At 40.2% G+C, this 25905-nt stretch overlaps 1 protein-coding gene across 1 annotated transcript; it reads right to left on the bottom strand.

Moving 5' to 3' along the window:
• Positions 1-11399: 11399 nt before the first annotated feature.
• On the bottom strand, positions 11400-12204 carry LOC129552242 (mediator of RNA polymerase II transcription subunit 6-like). Its single transcript, XM_088832098.1, has 2 exons — positions 11715-12204; positions 11400-11668 (listed from the first exon to the last, which is right to left on the bottom strand). Exons 1-2 carry the CDS (start codon positions 12202-12204, stop codon positions 11412-11414), a joined length of 747 nt encoding a protein of 248 aa, XP_088688224.1. The 3' UTR covers positions 11400-11411.
• Between the last annotated feature and the right edge of the window lie 13701 nt (positions 12205-25905).

The raw sequence follows: 25905 nt of genomic DNA, 5'->3' as shown, positions 1-25905 counted from the left end.
GCCTCCAGGCTGGTCTCCCTGTTTTGGCTCCTACTATAGCCAACGCCCCACTCAGCAACCAGAGTGCTTTTTTAAAGAATCATGTTCTTTCCCAGATCACAACTTCACAGTTTTCAGTTTTCTGAGTGGTTTCCCATCTCACTCAGAAAAAAATCCAAACTCCTCATGCGGCTTTCAAGGGTCACCCAAGACCAGCTGGTGCTGCCAATCTTCTCGAGCACTGTGCTCCTCTAGCTTCCTCCTTTCCAGGAGGGAGGGAGGTCAGCACGGTAAGGCATGGCTTCAGTTCAGTTCAGTTCAGGTCAGTCGCTCAGTGGTGTCCGACTCTTTGCAGCCCCATGAACTGCAGCACGTCAGGCCTCTTTGTCCATCACCAACTCCCGAGTCCACCCAAACCCATGTCCATTGAGTCAGTGACGCCATCCCACCGTTTCATCCTCTGTCATCCCCTTCTCCTCCTGCCCTCAATCTTTCCCAGCATCAGGGCCTTTCCAAATGAGTCAGCTCTTCGCATCAGGTGGCCAAAGACACAGCTTAGGAGCCACTGTAGTCAAGGTGAGAACTGAAGGCCAGAGTGGCAGTGCTTGGGTGTTAGATTGTGGATATATTTGAGAGGAACACTGATGGGACTTGTTGAAGGATTCTCTGTGGGTTCTGGCTTTGAATCTCCTTGGTTTCTCCAAGTTGTCAAGTGTTGTTAACGGCTGCTCCTAGCTTGGACTTCCTGTCCCTAGAAGCCTTATTCTTCCTTTCTCTGGAGGCATTATTCTTCTGTAGCAAACTAAAAGGCAACACATGGAAAGCTTGATTTTTTAAATGGTCAAATTTTCCCCCAAGAAATTTCATCTCTGCATGACCCCAGAATTGAAGCCATTCTCCAGAATTACAGGGAAATCTTAGCAATGCGGGTGGGCATTCTATGGGTAGATAATTCAGGACACTTAAGAAGGGATGTAAAGGGAAAAGAGATGAAAATCAAGTCATCCTTTCAGCATTATTTATGTATGGCTGTTCTGATACAGTTTTCACTGAGACAGATATTGACAGAATTGGCTAAAATACTGTTTTGAATATTTGTGAGTCTCTATTATTTTTACTATGAAACTTATTGTACAAGGTTGAAAATATTAAATGTATTTTGCAAAAAACAATATTGTAGGCTTGGCATGGCAATGGCCTTCAGGACCGTGTGTAATCTGGCTCCTATTACCTCTTTCAGCTCTATTCTATTCATAGTCTTCTCACTGCCATTTCTAAAAGATACCTCCGTAAGAATTTTGCACTATTATTTTTGCCTGGACATCTGTTCTCCCAGGTGCCAAAATGCTAACTCACTCACATGGTTCTAGTCTTGCTCAAATGTCACCCCCTCAATGAGCTAAACCTTGACCATTTTATTTAAACTGCACTCAGCTCACCAACCCCAACCCATTCCCCTGCTCCTGATTCCCCTCTTATCCAGTTCTCTGCATTCTACAGCACGTGTTCTACTATATAATTTACTTTTGCATTTTGTTTATTGTTTTTCTAGGATGAAGTTTCAAGAGGGCAAAGATTTTTAACCTGTTTTGCTCACTGAATAGATCAAGTACTTATAATAGGGCCAGGTACATACGAGGTTTCCAGGGAATGTTTGTTGAGTAGATGAACTAATGACTAAATTTTTAATTTTGTATTAACATGGTGAGGTAGAGAGCGGAATGAAAGAAGCTGCAGGATGAGGACCTAAGCTATATATGCCTACCACAAATGCAGACATAACTTCCCGCAAGTAGCATTACTAACATCCAAAAAGAAAAGCCTTGTGAGGAGGAGACATGACTGGACAGAGCTACCCAGCCCGTCCTCAGCCTCCTCCTAGGGGCTAAGGATCACCCTCAAGGTCTCCTCCAGTGTACTACATGAGTAAATAATTCATCCTGAGGAGAAATTTCTAAAATAAGGGCTTCAAAAGAAGCTGGCACCCTCATTGTATCTGATCCCTCCCCCTTTGGACCAGGGCCAGAGTTTTCAGGAGATGGGGCTGGAAAAACAGTGGGGCTAATAAAAGCCAAGTCACAGGGCAGCACTGTTTCGTGACCCAATGGCAGAATGTGATGGCTGTTGGGGGAAGGACATTTCCCTATACACCCACTTCAGTTTGGACACTATTGGCATGTCAAGGGAAAATGGCCCATTAGGACAGAAGTAGAGAAGTTGCTCCAAGAATTTCATGCAAGTCTACTGATGGCTGGGTCTTAACGGCACAAGGTTTGTACAAACTGCACAATGATTTCCCCATGGGACCACAGGCCAGAGACCACAGTTTGGGGTCAGGAGGATTGCTAGGAATGGAGGGATTTAGAAAAAAGTGTTCTCCAGCCATTTAACTAGGGTGGGGAAGGCTTAATAAATGGTAGATAATTTCTGTTGCTGGGGTTTCACTATACCAAGACTGGAGTGCTTGAGGAAATTCCCATTTGGTATGCTTATTGCTCGTGGTCACCATCAGATTGGGGAAATTTCAAGTCAAGGAAGGTCTTTCTAGGCTCCACACCACGTAGCCCTGGTTTGGTATTAATATGCAGCGGTGGAGGAAAAGAGCTCCTGCACTGAGGGCTATGCTTAATATTTCTGGTCATTCTGCTAGAAAATAATCCAAAATCCCCAAGGACCTGGGAGTTTGGGAATGGAGTCAAGGACAGGACCCAGAATCCTGTCAGTCCTAGAAGGTTTCCTGATCAGTGCCATAAGCTCTCAGTTCCGGGTGGTGTGGTGAAGACTTTTCTACTGGATTGTGGAAATCACATTTGCAAAACAAAGTTAGTAGCACTAGAGTGAAGAAATAAGAACTAAGAAGCCCATTTCTCTGTCATACACATACAAACCGACAGCACAAGAAATTGCTGAGTTTGCTTGGAGGCATCATGGTCCCGAAGTTGTAAAACTTCATGAAGGATGATGTCAGGAAAGAAAGATGTAATATTGCAGAAGGATCCTGTTCAAAGTCACAGGAAGCAAGTTCTTTACATTTAGGAAGTACTGGCCATTTGATGGATATAAACTTTTTGAAGTTCCACAATTTCCTATTTCTTACTGTCCCTGGGTGCCCTAAATTGTTTTGGGACAACACAAGGTATAAATGAGCACAGGAGTAGAAATACACATTTCCTTTTTGTTTCCTCTCCAAGCAGCAGCAAGCATGCCTGGCTTACTGCCAAGTGGCACTGACGGAAAGAGACACGCACTGACTAGGGTTTCCTTTCAGAGTTTGAAACGGTAAGTTAGACCTGTGGCAGTAGCTCCCAAGTTTGGCAAATCTTCTGGATTACTTTAGGAAGCGCTTTGAAAGTTATAATCACTGTGTTCTACCCTAGACTTGCCTGGAGGGAGAGGAACAGGCATCTGTATTCTCATTAGCTCCTCAAGGGACTCTTGGGAATCCAAGGGCCCAGTATCTAGAGGTACCTTGGAAGGGAAAGCTGGTTTAAGGAATCTGAGATGCTAGAGATGGCTCTGTGGGATGTGGTGTGTGTGTTTGGAAAAGTGAGATGGAGAGTGATCAAAACAGGAGAGAGACAGAGAGAAGCAGACAGAAGGAGAGGGAGACTGGGGGCCAGAGATGACAGAGGGAGAGAAAGAGACAGGGAAACAGGCAGCAGAGAGAGGGGGGAAGGGAGAAACGGAGAGTCTGACAGACAGACAGCGACAGCAGGAGAGTGGGTGGAGAAGGGGATCTGAGACCCAGACCCGGGCAGGCACCCAGGACAGACCTGCCGTCACAGACCCTGACACAGAGCAAAAGTAGGTAGCTGTGTCCTGAAAGGAATAAAAGGAGGACAAAATGTCACAGGAGTTCTTAGAGAACAGTCACCATTTCAGAAATCCTTTGATGCTGGGCCTTATTCTAGAAAGAAGGAAGGAAAGCACACTTACTGAATGCCTACTATGCACTGGGCCCTGTGCTAAGTATATGCGTTCGTTCATTTATCCATTCACAACCACGAAGGGCATCCCACATGCCAAGCACTGTGTAAGGTATTGGGATTACCCGACTACCCAGAGAAATATGTGCTATAACTGAGGGGAGCACACTTCAGGAGACTGTGGGAAGGGCTTTCAACTCATACTGGGTGGGGTGAGGGGATGTGTTAGGGAAGGTTTTCAAGAAGAGGTGGCCCTTAAAAATGAAATGTTGGGTAATTCTAATATTAACTACTCTGAGTAGTTCCGTAAGGTTGGAACAGAGAGAGTTAAGGGAGAGAAAGGGAGAGATAGGGGTGGGGGATGACAGAGCCAGAGACTGGAGAGGCAGGTGTGCTGGAGCCAGGTGGTGAGGTGCTTGACTTTACCCTGAGCACAGCGGTTGACAATGACGGAATTAAAGCAGGCAACAGCAGGATCACATTCGTGGCTGAGAAGGAACAACCTGGGGGCAGCACGGAGAATGCATTAGGGAGGAGGTGAGACTGGAGATGGGAGCCTGATGGCCTGAGATGAAGCGATGTGGGGAGGAAGGGGTTGACAGGACTGGAGAGAGAGGAGTGAGTCAAGGACAGTGCCCACGGTTCTTTTTTAGCATATGATTGGATCGTGGTGCCACTTACCACTCACTATTTGCTTTAATATAACTCTTCGGTTTGCCTTCACAATTATCCTATGTCATTTTTAATATATTAAGGAAGAAAAGCCCTGGAAAAAACAGACAGAAAATGGAAGAAAGCTCAAGGTTCCCAACTTGTAAGCTGGGAGCTAGGATCCAGTTTCAGGTTGGCCTGAGTTCTGACACGATGCTTCCAATGACCCAGGCAGATGAAAAACTTAATAAGGCTTAAAAAAGGAAGAATATGGCTTTGAGTAGGCTGCATTCACAATAGAGACAACATGAGCTAAGACCTGAAGAGCAGAATCCCAGTGCCTGAAATTTATTCTTGACTGCAGTTCTCATGGTGAGATATGACCTCCTTTTTGACAAGGTTGTCAATGGTCTCTTGCCTATGCTGTGCAGCCTCTTTATATCTCACTGACAGCAAATAGGATTGAATCAAGATTTTAGAGAGGAAAAAAAATTGCTGTTAAAAATGTCCTTACAAAAAAAGTGACATGACACATCTTAACCTTTGTCTCAGAGATTTGCTTAAACCACTTCCAAAAGTAAGTTGTTTAAAAACAGTTATCTTGCTAGAGGAGTTTAGTAAAAAATTAAATTTTTTGATGGAAAATATCTTTACCCAGAATCTTGTATGGTAGTAATGTGATAGGATGCTTTAAAAGAGAGTACATTGTGAACCTAGGCTCTCTAAGCCAAAGTGTTATTGTAAAGAAGTCCTCTGACCAGGTCACTGACAGAAATGCAATCGCCAAACCTACCTGGGCAATATATAGGTCATCCCTGAAGTCATCAAGTACATCTCAATCTGACTTTGAACTTCTACTCTTTCTTTGGCTGAAACTGAATTTAGCCTGCGTGTCTGGTATCTTTGAAATTACCTTTTCCTCATTAGTGAGATAGCAAACTATTTATAGGAAGCCATTAGGCTTCCCTAATGGCTCAGTGGGTAAAGAATTTGCCTACAATGCCAGAGACACAGGAGACACAGGTTTGATCCCTGGGTCAGGGAGAACCCTTGGAGAAGGAAATGGTAACCCACTCCAGTATTCTTGCCTGGGAAATCCCATGGACAGAAGAGCCTGGCAGGTTAGTCCATAGGGTCTCAAAAAGTTGGACATGGCTGAATAATTAAGCATGCGCACACACATTTATAGGAACAGAAAATATGTAGGCTATTAATCACATTTCTGTAATCCACTTTTTCATGCTTTGGGTTGGCTGCATATTAAAGATAGGTTTGATTTAGATTTGCCTCCTATGTTTTTCCCTCAATGCTTATCTTTATCCAACTTGTCTCCCTAAATACACTTTTCTTCTCTCACAGAGACACATCCCAGTCAGGAGTTACATTTGTTGGTCTCAACGGTCTGTTGGTTTGTCACTCCCTTTCTTGGGTGTCTACCTGCTGGGGCTTGCGCTGGGGCTCCCAACACCTTGGCTTCCCCATCTGTTGGATTGCCTCCACTCACCTTGAGAGATCACTGTGAGGCGTACAGCTCATAAATGTCACCATAAACCACTCTGCAAAAATATGTCTCAACATCTATGATGCCAGACTCAGAAGAGCTTGACTGTGTGTCTCTGGTCAAAAGAAAAATGAGGTGGCCTTTTGATGCTGGACAGCAAAGAGAGGGGCTGGCAGTGTTCATGTTCCTGATGGGTCTGGGCTGCATTTTCTTCAGCTGTCTTTGCTAGCAGTGACATGCTCTAGTATTCTCTCCCATTTATAGCAGCCAGCAGGCTTACAGGTCAATTCCTTTTCTTTTTCTTCAGTTATTTAGAAGGGCCTTCTTTCCCCAGTTTTTAAGAGCAGGGATTTCAGACAGTAACCCCACCCTTCCACAGCAGGTCACGTAAATGCCTAGGCGCCACCCTCCCCAGATGGGCAGTAGGCCCATTTATGCAAGAGAACAATGAAGAGATGGTTCCTTGGCATCTGCTTCTTTGGCAATGGAGGAGAAGGAGGTGGCTGAAGCCAGACATGTTGGCTCCATGCACATGCCCAAGCCTTTCATAAAGTCTCACCCTATTGAGCAACAAGAAGGCGACTGTCTCCATGTTAACACCACCAATGACAATGTTAAAACTGAGTTGGCTAGGTTTTTTCATTGAAATCCTGGCTTAAAGGGTGTGTCCACGTGTCTGCAAAACATAAATGTCAAGAACCAAAAGAGAAGAGAAGCAAAGTGAGATGACTCCTTTCTTGGCAGGGGGAAAAAAAAAGATTCCAGCTGAGAATAAAGGCGATTACCACTACAGCTGGACAAAGACCTAGTTTAAAGACAATAATCAATCATTTAAATATAGAGGTCTTGAAACTCAGTCACCTATAAACTGAACTAGCTAGGTACCTGTTAAATTACCATTCAGCCCAAATGCGCTGTCTGCCATCATTTTCAATTCTTCTGCTGAGTTAGAACCATGCCACACCTACTATTGCAGATACTCATCTGCCTCCTCGCCTTTGTGCCTGCTGTTCTCTCTGCCTGAAATACGCTTTCAGTCTTTTTATCCTTGATGGGGGTGGTTTAGTCGCTAAGTCATGCCTGACTCTTGAGATCCCATGGTCTGTAGCTCACCAAACTCCTCTGTCCATGGGATTCTCCAGGAGATCTTCCCAACCCACGGATCAAACCCCCGTCTCCTGCATTGCGGGCAGATTCTTTACCAACTGAGCATTACACTTGGGGAATGCATATTCCCTTTCTAAATTCCATCTCAAAGATCTCTACCTTTTATGTGCCCCTCCCCCCAGACAGAACTGGTTGCTCCTGAGAGGCTCTGTTCAAATTATACCCCAGGATTATTATTATTATTATTTTTTAATTTGAAGGCTGTTTCTTGTTCATTCTGTATCCTTGGCACTTTGTACAATCCTACACACTGGGCACAATTAACTTTGTCTGTTCTAATGATAGGAAAGAAGCCTTTTAGTTATCCAGACTTTAGTTAATAATTTGTTAAGATGGCATCTGATTTCTGACACATGCTCTCAATTTTTGGCTTCATACAGTTTTTCCTATTTTCATACTATCTGAGGCTGAATGTGGAGAATCTATATTGCTTTAAAAAAAAAAAAAAGTTGTATCCAAGTCAGTAAAATCTTCCTTTAGAGTAGAATCTAGGACTTTGGCATTTTGCCATGTAGGTGAAGGGAGAGAGGTTCAAACATGGCTAAGAAAGCCAGTGTAGGTTGAAAAAAAGGAGGAATGATATCAAGAAAGCAAATTTTCTCTTTAGTACAAAATGATGTTTCTTAAAATTGGGTGTGTCAACGAAAGCAACCTTCAGGCAGATTTTACTGGCCTAACCTGCATATATTAGAATCTAGAGTTTTGACTGACCTTAGCTTCAAAGGCAGGAATTTTATTTGAATAAATTCTTTCATCCTTTTATTAGATCAATCATCAGTTTTCTTAAGACTCCAGGCACATTAATCTCCCTGCATTCTTTCACCTATAGTAGAAGAAAGCTAGAGATCTGACTTCATTTAGTTCCTCTCAGCCCTTTACATTGACAAATTTCCTTAAAATTAGATAAAGTGAATCCACTTAATTTTTAAGGAGAATTTAAAATGTAAATTAGAAAAACACAATTATCTGTAACACTGATACCTGAAGATAACCATTGCTAACATATTTATTGGCTCATTCATTCAACAACTATTTCTTGGCCTATAAATTTATTTCCAGAGATAGTTGTTGCATCTATATGCCCACATCCACATTTTTTTTTACAGAAATGGGATCCTAATATCTTTACTGTACTATTAATATTTCATGTACTGTTTGCATACTTCTCTCCTAAGCATTGTTTTATGGTTTACCATGATTCATTTAACCAGTTTATTATTATTACATACTTTGACTAGTTCTAAAGTTTTGATATTTTAAAGAGAGCTGTAAGGAATATCCTATAGATATTACTTTGCTTTCTTGTCCAATTGTTTCCTTAGGACAATTTTTAAATAAAAAATTCTGGGGGAAAAGTGTTGCAATTTTTAAAGATTTTGGTGTATTAAGCTAGTTTTTGCTCAGAAACATGATATTATTTTTTTTATTGAATTATAACTGACATACAATATTATATTAGTTTCGGGTGTACAATCAGATCAGATCAGATCAGATCAGTCGCTCAGTCGTGTCCGACTCTCTGCGACCCCATGAATCACAGCACGCCAGGCCTCTCTGTCCATCACCAACTCCCAGGGTACACTCAAACTCATGTCCACAGAGTCGGTGATGCCATCCAGCCATCTCATTCTCCGTCGTCCAATAGTGATTTGATATTTTTATATATTATGGAATGATCAACATGATAAGTCTAGTTACCATCTGTCACCATACTAAGTTATTATAATACTTCTGATTATACTGTCTATACTGTATATAACATCCCTGTGACTTACTTACTTTACAGCTAGAAGTCTGTACCTCTTAATCCTCTTCACCCGCTTTGATCAATCCCCTACCCACCTCCTCTATGGCAACCACAAGTTTGTCCTCTGTGTCTATGAATCTGTTTTGTTTCATTTATCTTTTAGATTCCATATGTAAGTTAAGTCATATAGTATTTGTTTTTTTTTCTCTAACTTATTTCACTAAGCATAATACCCTCTAGGTCTACTCATGTTGAAGCAAATGGCCAGACTTAATTATTTTTCATGGCTGAGTAATATATATACACATATATAACATCTTCCTTATCCATTCATCTTTTAATGGGTACTTAGGTTGCTTCCATATCTTGGCTACTGTAAACAGTGCTTCAGTGAACATAGCAGTACCTATATCTTTTTGAATTAGTATTTTAGTTTTCTTTAGATAAATACCCAGAAGTGGAATGGCTGGATTGTATGGTAGTTCTATTTTTTAAGTTTTGAGAAACCTCTGTACTGTTTTCCACTGTGGCTATACTAATTTACATTCCCACCAACAGTATATGAGAGTTCCCTTTTATCCACATCCTCACCAACAGTGTTGTTTGTTTGTTTTTTGTCTTTTTGATAATAGCCATTCTAATAGGTGTAAGGTGGTGGTATCTCATCATGGTTTTGATTTACATTTCTCTGATGATCAGCAATGTTGAACATCTTTTCATGTGTTTGTTGGCCATCTGTATGTCTTCTTTAAAAAATGTTTGTTCAGACCTCTGCCAATTTTATAATTTGGTGTTTTTTAAAAAATATTGAGTCTTACAAATTCTTCATATGTTTTGGATATCCACCCCTTATTGGGTACATAGTTTGCAAATATTTTTTCCCATTCAGTAGGCTGCCTTTTTGTTTTGTTCACTGTGCAAAAGCTTTCTAATTTGATGTAGTCCCATTTGTTTATTTTTGCTTTTGTTGCCCTTGCCTGAAGAGACATATCCAAAAAAATACTACTAAGATCAATCAATTGATAGATCATCCAGACAGAAGCAAAAAGGAAACACTGGCCTTAAATGACACATTATACCAATGAATTTAATAGGTACATACAGAATATTTCATTGAACTACAACAGAACACATTCTTTTCAAGTGCACACGGAAACATTTTCTAGGATAGATCACATGTTAGGCCACAGAATAAGTCTCAATAAATTTAAGAAGACTGAAATAACATCGAGTATCTTTTTTGACTACAATGGTATAAGAATTAGAAATCAATTATAGGAACAAACTTGGAACATTCACAAATATGTGGAGACTAATGCTGGAAAAGATTGAAGGCAGGAGAAGAAGGAGATGACAGAGGATGGGATGGCTGGATGGCATCACCAACTCAATGGACATGAGTTTGAGTAAACTCTGGCAGTTGGCGATGGACAGGGAGTCCTGGCGTGCTGCAGTCCATGGGGGTGCAAAGAGTCAGACATGACTGAGTGACTGAACTGAACTGAAACAACAAGTAACTAATCAATGGGTAAATGAAAAAATCAAAAAGGAAATTAAACAAAAAACAAAAAACTCTTGTATCACTTGAGTGCCTGTTTTTCCCATACCTTTACCAGCATGAAGTATCATCATTTAAGACTTTTACTAATATGATGTTAAAAATGATATATTGTTTTAGTTTTTATTAACTCCTTAGTTGTGTTGATCATGTCTTTGTTGTACATTTGCATTTCTTCCTTCACAAATTGCCTATGTAAATTTTGCCTTCTCTTTAATATTAAAGTTATTGCTTTCTCTTATTGATTTGTAAAAGCTTATTATACATTAACTATAACCTCACTATCTAGTAAAGTTATTCCTAAAATATATATATTTTTAATTTATACAAATACCTTTATTTTGTTTTCAAACATATATAGCAGTAAACATGTGAGACAGGAAGCTGCTTAAGTCCAGAAGGGAAAAGGTTACGAAAGATACATTAAAAATGTTTAGGTTGAAAGCTGAGCATCCTTACAGCCTTTCTTAAAGAATAAGCACATTTCCTGGATGTTCATTGGAGGGACTGATGCTAAAGCTGAAACTGCAATACTTTGGCCACCTCATGCGACGAGTTGACTCACTGGAAAGGACTCTGATGCTGGGAAAGGTTGGGGGCGGGAGGAGAAGGGGACGACAGAGAATGAGATGGCTGGATGGCATCACCGACTCTGTGGACATGAGTTTGAGTGTACTCCGGGAATTGGTGATGGACAGGGAGGCCTGGCGTGCTGTGATTCATGGGGTAACGGAGCGTCGGACACGACTGAGCGACTGAACTGAACTGAACTGAACTGATACAAACGATTGGGTCAAAGAATTTTAAAGTTCAGAGCCTGTCACAGTAAGCAGGTAAACTGTGGACAAGAGGAGTCTTGCCAGCTTCCCTCTTCTCCGATGCTCACTGAAGTCTCATTCGTTTTTCAGGTGGGCCTTTAGTACCCACTGTCTGTTGCACATTCTTTGCGGTCTCCTTCTCCTCAGATTTTACAGTTTCTGGTAGAGGTTCTGCCTCTTTCTTTGTCTGATCCACTGGGACAGGCTTTTCTCCAGACTTTTGCTGCACAAATTTGGGTGGAAATTTTTGTCTAAGATCTAGGAGTAAGGCATCCACACGCTGTCTCTGGAAAATAGAGCTTGGTTCTTCTTTCCTTTTGACTTTCAGTTCAGTTCAGTCGCTCAGTTGTTTCCGACTCTTTGCGACCCCATGAATCAGGTTTGACTTTATCTTGCTCTTCCTGATCTTTGAAGTGCCACCAATACCCTTTGGAAGGGTGATATCGACAGTATGACATAGCTTCATCAAAAGCTGACTGAATGCCATGCACTGCAGTAAGCACTCTAGAGTTTATAACTGACCCCAAGTCTGGTGCCTGATAGATCACTCCAACAATAATATAGTAATCAGCCAGTGGGATAACTTGAGTAGGGGACTGCCGCTGTTGCTTCCGAATGATAAAAAGAATGGGTTCTTGAGCATGTAAAAGGATGTATTCCACTCCAACCATCTGATTTAAGTGCTCTAAAGCTAGCCGCTGCATTTTGACTACTTCGTTATTACATGTCCTATCATAGAAAGGATTACTTCTTTCTGAAAAATAACCCAGGACACTTCCATTGTTCAAAATAGGGATCCAGGAACTGTCAACCCAAGAGATTCCCAGGAGATTATCTCGGATATCCACCGCCGCCATAACTCCGACAGCGTTCTCAGCTCCTTCTTCCGGCGCAGAGAAAACGTCACAACTCAGAGACGAAAGAGACAGGCTGCAGAGCGGAAGAATGTCGAGGAGGAACTCTATTCCTAAAATATTAACCTTTTCTTTTGTTTATTGTCTTTTCGTCTTTTATTACTCATTAAAGAACTTTCTCTCATGAAAAATAAGAGTATTCATAACCTTGCTCTTAACGTGAATTTTTTTTTTTTTTCCTGAAAGCCTCTGAATTGTTATTCTTCTCAAAATGTGTAACTTCAGAGCCAGAAAAGTGATTGGTCAAACTGAAGATTTAGATAAGCAATATGCTCAAACTTCTTTTCTAACTAAACTGTTTCTTTTCATTTCTGTACCCTACTTTTGGCACCCATGTGTCATGTGAAGATAATTTTATAAAAGAAACTGTTTTATATGCCAAAGGAATATTCTTATAACTCCATAGTTTGTTGGAATTATAAGAAATGAGTCCAGGTGATTAATAATCAACATATTTGGAAAGGATTTTGTTTGCAACTCTGGATAAGGAATGAATGCTGAAGTGAAACTACAAACTTGGTAGAGAGAGGGACACTTCCTGCAGTTAAGAAAAGAGATTACTCTGGGACCGAAACTTCTCTTCAGACCTTGAAATATGACTGGATTCCCCCCCACCACCATTTTTTTGTTTGTTTTCAGTCAAGTTATCATAGATTTTCCTATATTATTTTTTATCCAAATGAAATATTTCCTTCTCATTTCGATTTCTTTGTTCTTATCATGAATTTGTTTAAAGTAATAAGTATTCTCCTCCATCCCATTTCTTTGTTTCCTGAACCTGGATGGCTCTCAGTCCATAAGAAATTTTCAAATATTGAGTGTTATTTCAACAAGGATAGAATTATTAAGTATGCATTGTATGTCTTGACCTTTTAAAAAGTTAAACTTTCCCATTATTCACATTATGTGCATTAACAGTGCAGCTTTGGAAGGCTCAGTCCATCTTAGCACCATCTGAGGTCCTAAAGGGAATTACCAAGAAAAGGAAGCATTATTTCTTCAACCGAGTAAAAATTGATATTCTGTGCACAGTATTTTGGAAGTAGAATTTCCAGAAAAACCTGTGTAAAAAGAGGTAGCTACTGAAATGGACAGTGAGAGAATATGCATGGAGCAGCTGGAAGGGAAGAATACTTAGCCAGTAATCTTTGAACACAAGCTGGAATCAAGATTGCTGGGAGAAATATCAATAGCGTCAGATATGCAGATGACACCACCCTTATGGCAGAAAGTGAAGAGGAACTCAAAAGCCTCTTGATGAAAGTGAAAGAGGAGAGAGAAAGGGTTGGCTTGAAGCTCAACATTCAGAAAACAAAGATCATGGCATCTGGTCCCATCACTTCATGGGAAATAGATGGAAAAACAGTGGAAACAGTATCAGACTTTATTTTATTGGGCTCCAAAATCACTGCAGATGCTGATTGCAGCCATGAAATTAAAAGACGCTTACTCCTTGGAAGGAAAGTTATGACCAACCTAGATAGTATATTAAAAAGCAGAGACATTACTTTGCCAACAAAGGTCCGTCTAGTCAAGGCTATGGTTTTTCCCGTGAGCATGTATGGATATGAGAGTTGGACTGTGAAAAAAGCCGATCGTCAAAGAATTGATGCTTTTGAACTGTGGTGCTGGAGAAGACTCTTGAGAGTCCCTTGGACTGCAAGGAGATCCAACCAGTCCATTCTAAAGGAGATCAATCCTGGGTGTTCATTGGAAGGACTGATACTAAAGCTGAAACTGCAATACTTTGGCCACCTCATGCGACGAGCTGACTCACTGGAAAAGACTCTGATGCTGGGAAAGGTTGGGGATGGGAGGAGAAGGGGACGACAGAGAATGAGATGGCTGGATGGCATCACCGAATCTGTGGACATGAGTTTGGGTGAACTCCGGGAGTTGGTGATGGACAGGGAGGCCTGGCGTGCTGTGATTCATGGGGTCTCGGAGAGTTGGACATGACTGAGCGACTGAACTGAATCTTTGTGCATTGGATATTTTTAATGGACTCTACTTTTTATTATTCACAATATATACAAAACTTCAAAAAAAAAAGTAGAGTTATAGTTCAGTTCAGTTCAGTTCAGTCGCTCAGTCGTGTCCGACTCTCCGCGACCCCATGAATCACAGCACACCAGGCCTCCCTGTCCATCACCAACTCCCAGAGTTCACTCAAACTCATGTCCACCGAGTCAGTGATGCCATCCAGCCATCTCATTCTCCGTCGTCCCTGTCTCCTCCCACCCCCAATCCCTCCTAGCATCAGACTCTTTTCCAGTGAGTCAACTTGTCGCATGAGGTGGCCAAAGTATTGGAGTTTCAGCTTCAGCATCAGTCCTTCCAATGAACACCCAGGATTGATCTCCTCTAGAATGGACTGGTTGGATCTCCTTGCAGTCCAAGGGACTCTCAAGAGTCTTCTCCAGCACCACAGTTCAAAAGCATCAATTCTTCGGCAATCAGTTTTCTTCACAGTCCAACTCTCACATCCATACATGACCATGGGAAAAACCATAGCCTTGACTAGATGGACCTTTGTTGGCAAAGTAATGTTTCTGCTTTTTAATATGTTATCTAGGTTGGTCATAACTTTCCTTCCAAGGAGTAAGCATTTTTTAATTCCATGGCTGCAATCAGCATCTGCAGTGATTTTGGAGCCCAATAAAATAAAGTCTGATACTGTTTCCACTGTTTCCCCATCTATTTCCCATGAAGTGATGGGACCAGATGCCATGATCTTTGTTTTCTGAATGTTGAGCTTCAAGCCAACCTTTTCACTCTCCTCTTTCATTTTCATCAAGAGGCTTTTGAGTTCCTCTTCACTTTCTGCCATAAGGGTGGTGTCATCTGCATATCTGAGGTTATTGATATTTCTCCCAGCAATCTTGATTCCAGCTTGTGCTTCTTCCAGCCCAGCATTCCTCATGATGTACTCTGCATATAAGTTAAATAAGCAGGGTGACAATATACAACCTTGATGTACTCCTTTTCCTATTTGGAACCAGTCTGTTGTTCCATGTCCAGTTCTAACTGTTGCTTCCTGATCTGCATACAGGTTTCTCAAGAGGCAGGTCAGGTGGTCTGGTATTCCCATCTCTTTCAGAATGTTCCAGAGTTATAGTTAATGTATTATAAAAAAAAGTCATAATTTTTCCTCTTTATGAGATTTCTTTTTTTGAAAAATTAATTTATTTTAATTGGCAACTAATTACTTTACAGTATTGTAGTGGTTTTTGCCATACATTGACATGAATCAGCCATGGGTGTACATGGGTTCCCCATCCTGAACCCCCCTCTCACCTCCTTTCCCATTCCATCCCTCAGGGTCATCCCAGTGCACCAGCCTCGAGCATCCTGTATCATGCATCGAACCTGGGCTAGTGATCTGTTTCACATATGATAACATACATGTTTCAATGCTATTCTCTCAAATCATCCCACCCTTGCCTTCTCCCACAGAGTCCAAAAGACTGTTCTTTACATCTGTGTCTCTTTTGCTGTCTCGCATATAGGGTCATTGTTGCCATCTTTCTAAATTCCATATATATGCAATAGTATACTGTATTGGTGTTTATCTTTTTTACTTCACTTTGCATAATAGACTCCAGTTTCATCCACCTCATTACAACTGATTCAAATACATTCTTTTTAATGACTGAGTAATATTCCATTGTGTATATGTACCACAGCTTTCTTATCTATTTGTCTGCTGATGGACATCTAGGTTGCTTCCATGTCCTGGTTATTGTAAACAGTACTGTGATGAACATTGGGGTACATGTGCCTCTTTCAATTCTGGTTTCCTCAGTGTGGGTTTGCTGGGTTGTATGGAAGTTCTATTTCCAGTTTTTTAAGGAATCTCCACACCGTTCTCCATAGTGGCTGTACTAGTTTGCATTCTCACCAACAGTGTAAGAGGGTTCCCTTTTCTACACACCTTCTCTAGCATTTATTGTTTGTAGACTTTTGGATAGCAGCCAATCTGACTGGCATGAAATAGTACCTCATTGTGGTTTTGATTTACATTTCTTTGATTATAAGTGATGTTGAGCATCTTTTCATGTGTTTGTTAGCCATCTGTATGTCTTCTTTGGAGAAATGTCTGCTTAGTTCTTTGGCCCATTTTTTGATTGGGTTATTTATTTTTCTGGAATTGAGCTGTGTGAGTTGCTTGTATATTTTTGAGATTAATTCTTTGCCAGTTTCTTCGTTTGCTATTATTTTCTCCCATCCTGAAGGCTGTCTTTTCGCCTTGCTTATAGTTTCCTTCATTGTGCAAAAGTTTTTAAGTTTAATTAGGTCCCATTTGTTTATTTTTATCTTTATTTCCATTATTCTGGGAGGTGGGTCATAGAGGATCCTGCTGTGATTTATGTCAGAGAGTGTTTTGCCTAAGTTTTCCTCTAGGAGTTTTATAGTTTCTGGCCTTACATTTAGATCTTTAATCCATTTTGAGTTTATTTTTGTGTATGGTATTAGTGTTCTAGTTTCATTCTTTTACAAGTGCTTGACCAGTTTTCCCAGCACCACTTGTTAAGGAGATTGTCTTTTCTCCATTATATATTTTTGCCTCCTTTGTCAAAGATAAAGTGTCCGTCGGTGGGTGGATTTATCTCTGGGCTTTCTATTTTGTTCCACTGATCTGTATTTCTTTCTTTGTGCCAGTACCATACTGTCTTGACAACTGTAGCTTTGTAGTATAGTCTGAATTCAGGCAGGTGGATTCCTCCAGTTCCATTCTTCTTTCTCAAGACTGCTTTGGCTATTTGAGGTTTTTTTTGTATTTCCATACAAATTTTGAAATTATTTGTTCTAGTTCTGTAAAAAATACCATTGGTAGCTTGATAAGGATTGCATTGAATCTATAGGTTGCTTCGGGTAGTATACTCATTTTCATTCTATTGATTCTTCCAAACATGGTATATTTCTCCATTTATTTGTGACATCTTTAATTTCTTTCATCAGTGTCTTATAGTTTTCTATATATAGGTCTTTTGTTTCTTTAGGTAGAATTATTCCTAAGTATTTTATTCTTTTCATTGCAATGGTGAATGGAATTTTTTCTTTAATTTCTCTTTCTGTTTTCTCATTGTTAGTATATAGGAATGCAAGGGATTTCTGTGTATTAATTTTATATCCTGCAACTTTACTACTTTCATTGATTAGCTCTAGTAATTTTCTGGTGGTGTCTTTAGGGTTTTCTGTGTAGAGGATCATGTCATCTGCAAACACTGAGAGTTTTACTTCTTCTTTTCCAATCTGGATTCCTTTTATTTCTTTTTCTTCTCTGATGGCTGTGGCTAAAACTTCCAAAACTATGTTGAATAGTAGTAGTGAGAGTGGGCACACTTGTCTTGTTCTTGATTTTAGGGGAAATGCTTTCAGTTTTTCACCATTGAGGATAATGTTTGCTGTGGGTTTATCATATATGGCTTTTATTATGTTGAGGTATGTTCCTTCTATTCCTGCTTTCTGGAGGGTTTTTATCATAAATGGGTGTTGAATTTTGTCAAAGGCTTTCTCTGCATCTATTGAGATAATCATATGGTTTTTATCTTTCAATTTGTTAATGTGGTGTATCACATTGATTGATTTGTGAATATTGAATAATCCTTGCATCCCTGGGATAAAGCCCACTTGATCATGGATGGTGTGTGATCTTTTAAATATATTGTTATATTCTGTTGGCTAGAATTTTGTTAAAGATTTTTGCATCGATCTTCATCAATGATATTGGCCAGTAGTTTTCTTTTTTTCATGGCATATTTGTCTCGTTTTGGTATTAGGATGATGGTGGCCTCATAGAATGAGTTTGGGAGTTTACCTTCCTCTGCAATTTTCTGGAAGAGTTTGAGTAGGATAGGTGTTAGCTCTTCTCTAAATTTTTGGTAGAATTTAGCTGTGAAGCCATCTGGTCCTGGGTTTTTGTTTGCTGGAAGATTTTTGATTACAGTTTTGATTTCCATGCTTGTGATGGGTCTATTAAGATTTTCTATTTCTTCCTGGTTCAGTTTTGGAAAGTTACACTTTTCTAAGAATTTGTCCATTTCTTCCAAGTTGTCCATTTTATTGGAATATAGTTGCTGATAGTAATCTCTTATGAGCCTATTTCTTTGTTGTCTGTTGTGGTTTCTGCACTTTCATTTCTAATTTTGTTGTCCCTTTTTTCTTGATGAGTCTGGCTAATGGTTTGTCTATTTTATTTATCTTCTCAAAGAACCAGCTTTTGGCTTTGTTGATTTTTGCTATGGTCTCCTTTGTTTCTTTTTCATTTATTTCTGCCCTAATTTTTATGATTTCTTTCCTTCTACTAACCCTGGGGTTCTTCATTTCTTTTTTTCTAGTTGCTTTAGGTGTAGAGTTAGGTTATTTATTTGTTTTTTCTCTTGTTTCTTGAGGTAAACTTGTATTGCTGTGACCCTTCCCCTTATTACTGCTTTTACTGAATCCCATAGGTTTTGGGTTGTTGTGTTTTCATTTTCATTCATTTCTATGCATATTTTAATTTATTTTCTGATTTCTTCTGTGATTTGTTGGTTATTGTATTTTTAACAGTTTTTTTTCCTGTAGTTGACATCTAATCTTACTGCATTGTGATCAGAAAAGATGCTTGGAATGATTTCAATTTTTTTGAATTTACCAAGGCCAGGTTTATGACCCAGGATGTGATCTATCCTGGAGGAGGTTCCATGTGCACTTGAGAAAAAGGTGAAATTCATTGTTTTGGGGTGAAGTGTCCTATAGATATCAATTAGGTCTAACTGGTCTATTGTATCATTTAAAGTTTGTGTTTCCTTGTTAATTTTCTGTTTAGTTGATCTATCCATAGGTGTGAGTGGGGTATTAAAGTCTTCCACTATTATTGTGTACTACTGTTCATTGTGTATTATGTATTACACTAATATTGTGTATTACTGTTCATTTCCCCTTTCATACTTGTTAGCATTTGTCTTACATATTGTGGTGCTCCTATGTTGGGTGCATATATGTTTATAATTGTTATATCTTCTTCTTGGGTTGCTCCTTTGATCATTATATAGTGTTCTTTGTCTCTTTTCACAGCCTTTATTTCAAAGTCTATTTTATCTGATACGAGTATTGCTACTCCTGCTTTCTTTTGGTCTCCATTTGCATGAAATATCTTTTTCCAGCCCTTCACTTTCAGTCTGTATATGTCCCGTGTTTTGAGGTGGGTCTCTTGTAGACAGCATATATAGGGGTCTTGTTTTTGTATCCATTCAGCCAGCCTTTGTCTTTTGGTTGGGGCATTCAACCCATTTACATTTAAGGTAATTATTGGTAAGTATGATCCTGTTGCCATTTACTTTATTGTTTTGGGTTCGAGTTTATACACCTTTTCTGTATTTCTTGTCTAGAGAATATCCTTTAGTATATGTTGAAGAGCTGGTTTGGTGATGCTGCATTCTCTCAGCTTTTGCTTGTTTGTAAAGCATTGACTTCTCCTTCACGTTTGAATGAGATCCTTGCTGGGTAGAGTAATCTGGGTTGTAGGTTTTTCTCTTTCTTAACTTTAAGTATGTCTTGCCATTCCCTTCTGGTCTGAAGAGTTTCTATTGAAAGATCAGCTGTTATCCTTATGGGAATCCCCTTGTGTGTTACTTGTTGTTTTCCCCTTGCTGCTTTTAATATTTGTTCTTTGTGTTTGATCTTCGTTATTTGATTAATATGTGTCTTGAGGTGTTTCACCTTGGTTTTATCCTGTTTGGAACTCTCTGGGTTTCTTGGACTTGGGTGGCTATTTCCTTCCCCATTTTAGGGAAGTTTTCAACTATTATCTCCTCAAGTATTTTCTCATGGCCTTTCTTTTTGTCTTCTTCTTCTGGGACTCCTACGATTCAAATGTTGGGGCATTTGACATTGTCCCAGAGGCCTCTGAGGTTGTCCTTATTTCTTTTAATCCTTTTTTCTTTTTTCCTCTCTGCTTCATTTATTTCCACCATTCTATCTTCCACCTCACTTACTGTATCTTCTGCCTCAGTTATTCTACATTGTTGGTTCCCTCCAGAGTGTTTCTGATCTCAGTTACTGCCTTATTCATTATTGATCGACTCTTTTTTATTTCGTCTCAGTTCAGTTCAGTCGCTCAGTCCTGACCAACTCTTTGCGACCCCATGAATCACAGCACGCCAGGCCTCCCTGTCCATCACCAACTCCTGGAGTTCACTTAAACTCATGTCCATCGAGTCGGTGATGCCATCCAGCCATCTCATTTTCTGTTGTCCCCTTCTCCTCCCGCCCCCAATCCTTCCCAGCATCAGATTCTTTTCCAGTGAGTCCTCTTCGCATGAGGTGATCAAAGTATTGCAGTTTCAGCTTTAGCATCAGTCCTTCCAATGAACACCCAGGATTGATCTCCTCTAGAATGGACTGGTTGGATCTCCTTGCAGTCCAAGGGACTCTCAAGAGTCTTCTCCAGCACCACAGTTCAAAAGCATCAATTCTTCGGCGATCAGCTTTCTTCACAGTCCAACTCTCACATCCATACATGACCACGGGAAAAACCATAGCCTTGACTAGACGGACCTTTGTTGGCAAAGTAATGTCTCTGCTTTTTAATATGCTATCTAGGTTGGTCATAACTTTCCTTCCAAGGAGTAAGAATTTTTTAATTTCATGGCTGCAATCAGCATCTGCAGTGATTTTGGAGCCCCAAAAAACAAAGTCTGACACTGTTTCCACTGTTTCCCCATCTATTTCCCATGAAGTGTTGGGACCAGATGCCATGATCTTTGTTTTCTGAATGTTGAGCTTCAAGCCAACCTTTTCACTCTCCTCTTTCACTTTCATCAAGAGGCTTTTGAGTTCCTCTTCACTTTCTGCCATAAGCGTGGTGTCATCTGCATGTCTGAGGTTATTGATATTTCTCCTGGAAGTCTTGATTCCAGCTTGTGCTTCTTCCAGCCCAGCGTTCCTCATGATGTACTCTGCATATAAGTTAAATAAGCAGGGTGACAATATACAACCTTGATGTACTCCTTTTCATATTTGGAACCAGTCTGTTGTTCCATGTCCAGTTCTAACTTTCATGTCCAGTAGCTTCCTGATCTGCATACAGGTTTCTCAAGAAGCAGGTCAGGCCATGTGGTATTCCCATTCTAGGTCCTTGTTAAACATTTCTTGCATCTTCTCAATCCTTTTCTCCAGACTATTTATCTGTAGCTCCATTTTGTTTTCAAGATTTTGGATCATTTTTACTATCATTATTATGAATTCTTTTTCAGGTAGACTCCCTATCTCCTCCTCCTTTGTTTGGTTTAGTGGGCATTTATCATGTTCCTTTACCTGCTGAATATTTCTCTGCCTTTTCATCTTGTTTAGATTGGTGTGTTTGGGGTGGTCTTTCTGTATGCTGGAAGTTTGTGGTTCCTCTTTATTGTGGAGGTTCCTCCCTGTGGGTGGGGTGAACAAGTGGGTTGTCAAGGTTTCCTGGTTAGGGAAGCTTGTGTTGGTGTTCTGATGGATGGAGCTGGATCTCTTTTCTCTGGAGTGCAATGAAGTGTTCAGTAGTGAGTTTTGAGGTGTCCATGGGTTTGGTGTGACTTTTGGCCACCTGTATTTTAATGGTTATGTTCCTGCATTGTTGGAGAATTAGCTTGGTATGTCTTGCACTGAAACTTGTTGGCTCTTGGGTGGAGCTTGGTTTCAGTGTAGGTATGAAGGCTTTGGGATGAGTTCTTGTTAATTAATGTTCCCTGAAGTCAGGAGTTTTCTGGTGTTCTCAAGTTTTGGATTTAAGCCTCCTGCCTCTGGTTTTCAGTCTTACTCTTACAATAGCCTCAAGACTCCTCCATCTATATTGCGCTGATGATAAAACATCTCCTTTTGAAGACAATGGGCTGCCTTTCTTGGTGCCTGGTTTCCTCCGCCAGCATTCAGAAGTTGTTTTGTGGAATTTGCTCAGCGTTCGAATGATCTTTCGATGAATTTGTGGGGGAGAAAGTGGTCTCCCTGTCCTGTTCCTCCACCATCTTAGGACTGCCTCTCTTTATGATATTTCTAAATTAGAATAATAATCCATGCTACCTGGGTCCATCCATGACCCATCTCTAGCAATTCCCATTAGATGGTAATCTTTGGGATTTAGGGATGAACAATCAAATTTCCCAGGAATTTTCAGGAATTTATGAAAGCATAAGTTGTTTTTGTCTTAAAATATTTCTAACATTTGTATATGTTTTACTCACAATATTATAGATTGCTAAAACATTTATTTTACAGACATAACTTGGACATACTGTGGACATTGGTCATATTGTGGATTCAGTTCCAGACCACCATAATAAAGGGAATATAACACTAAAGCAAGTCACATGAAATTTTCAACTTCCTCAGTTCAGTTCAGTCACTCAGTTGCAACTGACACTTTGCAACCCCAAGGACTGTAGCATGCCAGGCCTCCCTGTCCATCACCAACAACCAGAGTTTACTCAAACTCATGTCCACTGAGTTGGTGATGTCATCCAACCATCTCATCCTCTGTCATCCCTTTCTCCTCCTGCCTTCAATCTTTCCCAGCATCAGCGTCTTTTCAAATGAGTCAGTTCATCGAATCAGATTGCCAAAGCATTGGAGTTTCAGCTTCAGCATCAGTCCTTCCAATGAACATTCAGGACTGATTCCCTTTAGGATGGACTGGTTGGATCTCCTTGCAGTCCAAGGGACTCTCAAGAGTCTTCTCCAACACCACAGTTCAAAAGCATCAATTCTTTGGTGCTCAACTTTCTTTATAGTTCAGCTCACATCCATATGTGCCTACTTTGGTTTCCTAGTAAATATAAAAGTTATGTTTACACTATACTGTAGTCTATTAAGTAGTCTACATAAGCAAAAGGATTATGACTAAAAAGCAATGTACATGTGTGCTAAGTCACTTCAGTTGTGTTGACTCCTTGTGACCCCCTGGAGTGCAGCCTTCCAGGCTCCTCTGTCCTTGGGATTCACCAGGCAAGAATACTGGAGTGGGTTGCCTTTTCCTCTTCCAGGGGATCTTCCCAACTCAGGGATCAAACCCATGTCTGCTATGGCTCCGGCATTGCAGCCAGATTCTAAACTGCTGAGCCACTGAGGAAGCCCAAAAAGCAGTGTACATACTTTAATTCAAAATGATAAAAATTGCTAACTATCATCTAAATCTTCAGCAAGTTGTAATATTTTTGCAAAAGTAACATCAGAGATTACCAATCACAGATCACTATAGCAAGTATAAAAATAATGAAAAGTTTGAAATATTGTGAGATTAGCAAAAAATGACACAGAGACAGTGAGCAAATGCTGCTGGAGAAAGGATTCCAGTAGACTTGCTAAACACAGGTTAACCACAAATCTTCAACTTGTAAAATGTGCAATATCTGAAAAGCTCAACAAAGTAAGGCACAATAAAACAAGGTATGTCTGTAATCAGTAAGAAACATCAAGAATGGAAGTATTTACAAAGAACTTCTTTGCCTATAGCAAATATTCAAATACTATAAAATGCCAGCAAACACTACTGGGTAGTATTCATATAACATAGCACTCAGATCTCTCAACCCTATGTAGAACCATGTCTCTAAATTGCTAATTTAAAAATTCATATTGCTTCCAAAACATTTCTTGGAATACCACTCATAGGATGTTTAAAGCATTCTATGTATATAAATGTAATAATATTTATTTTATTTGTGTGACTCACTGTGAGCACCAGCCAGCACCATAAATGTTTACCTATAACATGGCAACAGCTACCAGTCAGACTGACCACTTAGATCGTGACCTCTTGTTCCCTTTGTGCTCCTGTCCCCATTCCCAGAGATTCTGGTCAACCTTAACTTTTGACTCTTTGTATCCACATTCCCTGCTCCTGCTTTTGACCTGATGACAGTGGAGCTCTTCAAATCAGTAACATATTTACATCAATGGTTATGGTTTATAATTTTTCCAGGTTTCCTAATTTTTCAACAGGTTTTTCTCAAGATTTAGAAAAACACACCGTTAGCCCAAGAACTATTAGGAAGGATTTCCCACACGGATGTGCTACCCAAGTCTGAGCCCTTCCAGAATTGACCAGGGCTACAACATGTGGACCCAGGCTGGATGATAGGCAGACATGATGGGGCCACATGGGACTGGAGTTCAGGAACCCTGTATTTTAATCCTGGCTGACCCACTAACTATAGCTGTACAACCTGGAGTCAGTTTTCTAACTTGTCAGGGCCTTCGCTTGTATCCCTAAAATGAAGCCTTCTTGTTAGTTTAAGAAAAAATGAAAGTATATAGGAGAAGAAATAACATTTTATGTCTCTGAGGCCTCGAGGTCACCATCAGGAAAATCTCCCAGATGGGAGGGAGGTCCTCACAAACCCCCAGAGGAGAGTTGGTGGCTGGTGCTCTCTATCTGGTATCTTTCTGGGTGAGTTCCAGCCAGCTGTGCAGTTTGGAGTGCAGACTGCAGCCAGCAGCACATCCCAGCACACCCAACTGGTTCATTTCCAACTTTCCTTTTCATTCAGACATTTTAGGATTCTTCATGCTAAATCCAGACCACAAATAACCTTATTTGTTAGTATATGAAATGATGATAAAGTAATAGTAAAAATGTCTATCATTAAGTTATGATCAACCTAGACAGCATATTAAAAAGCAGAGACATTAGTCAACAAAGGTCCATCTAGTCAAGGCTATGGTTTTTACAGTAGTCATGTATGGATGTGAGAGTTGGACTATAAAGGAAGCTGAGCGCTGAAGAATTGATTCTTTTACTGTGGTGTTGGAGAAGGCTCTTGAGAGTCCCTTGGACTGCAAGGAGATCCAACCAGTCCATCCTAAAGGAAATCAGTCCTGGGTGTTCATTGGAAGGACTGCTGTTGAAGCTGAAGCTCCAATACTTTGGCCACCTGATGCAAAGAGCTGACTCATTTGAAAAGACCCTGATGCTGGGAAAGACTGAGGGCAGGAGGAGAAGGGGACAACAGAGGATGAGATGGTTGGATGGCATCACTGACTCGATGGACATGGGTTTGGGTGGACTCCAGGATTTGGTCATGGACAGGGAGGCCTGGCATGCTGTGGTCGCAAAGAGTCAGACACGACTGAGCAACTGGACTGAACTGAAGTTAAAACCAACAACAGCTGTGATTACTTCAAATGTTATTGTGAATTCCATAGGCTGGGTGGTATGGGAGAGTGGTGTGTTTTTCTTCATAAAGCTAAATGGGTTGGTGATAACTATATTTCAGTGAAGATTAATATAATAATAAACATGTTAATTTGTATCTGGGAGCAACAAGTGTTGCTTAATGTAATTAGGTACTGTTTCCTTTCTCTAGGTTTGTCGAGTTAACTTGTTTGAGTAGAAGGAGTCTTGAATAGTGCAGGAGAAGCTAGATTAGAAAAAGATCTTGGGAAAGAGCTATCTAGTTTTGTCACATTCAAGTGTTTAGCTTACTATAAAACATTTACCATCCACAGAGGGATTAAAACTTCCTGGTGAACAGTCTCAATTTCACATACATATTACTGAAGTAAATTACACAAAATAGAGATACACATGTGCATGCGTGTGCACGTGTGCGCACACACACACACACACACCCTACATTCCCCATCTAGCTTGCTCTTTCCCATCCTTCCAATCTGAAGCATGCCTAG

Source organism: Moschus berezovskii, chromosome 3 (genome assembly GCF_049115385.1).
Source record: "Moschus berezovskii isolate FMDL1 chromosome 3, NW_MosBer_1.0, whole genome shotgun sequence".
NCBI classification, from domain to species: Eukaryota; Metazoa; Chordata; class Mammalia; order Artiodactyla; family Moschidae; genus Moschus; species Moschus berezovskii.
This window is presented reverse-complemented; position numbering and strand designations above follow the sequence as displayed.

What these genes read in the sequence shown, in the direction of transcription:
- LOC129552242 (XM_088832098.1), bottom strand. Translation starts at nt 12,204, where the DNA reads ATGGCGGCGGTGGATATCCGAGATAATCTCCTGGGAATCTCTTGGGTT. An exon ending in AGTCAAACCTGATTCATGGG is followed by an intron (nt 11,669 to 11,714) that starts GTCGCAAAGAGT and finishes CTGAACTGAAAG; the next exon opens with TCAAAAGGAAAGAAGAACCA.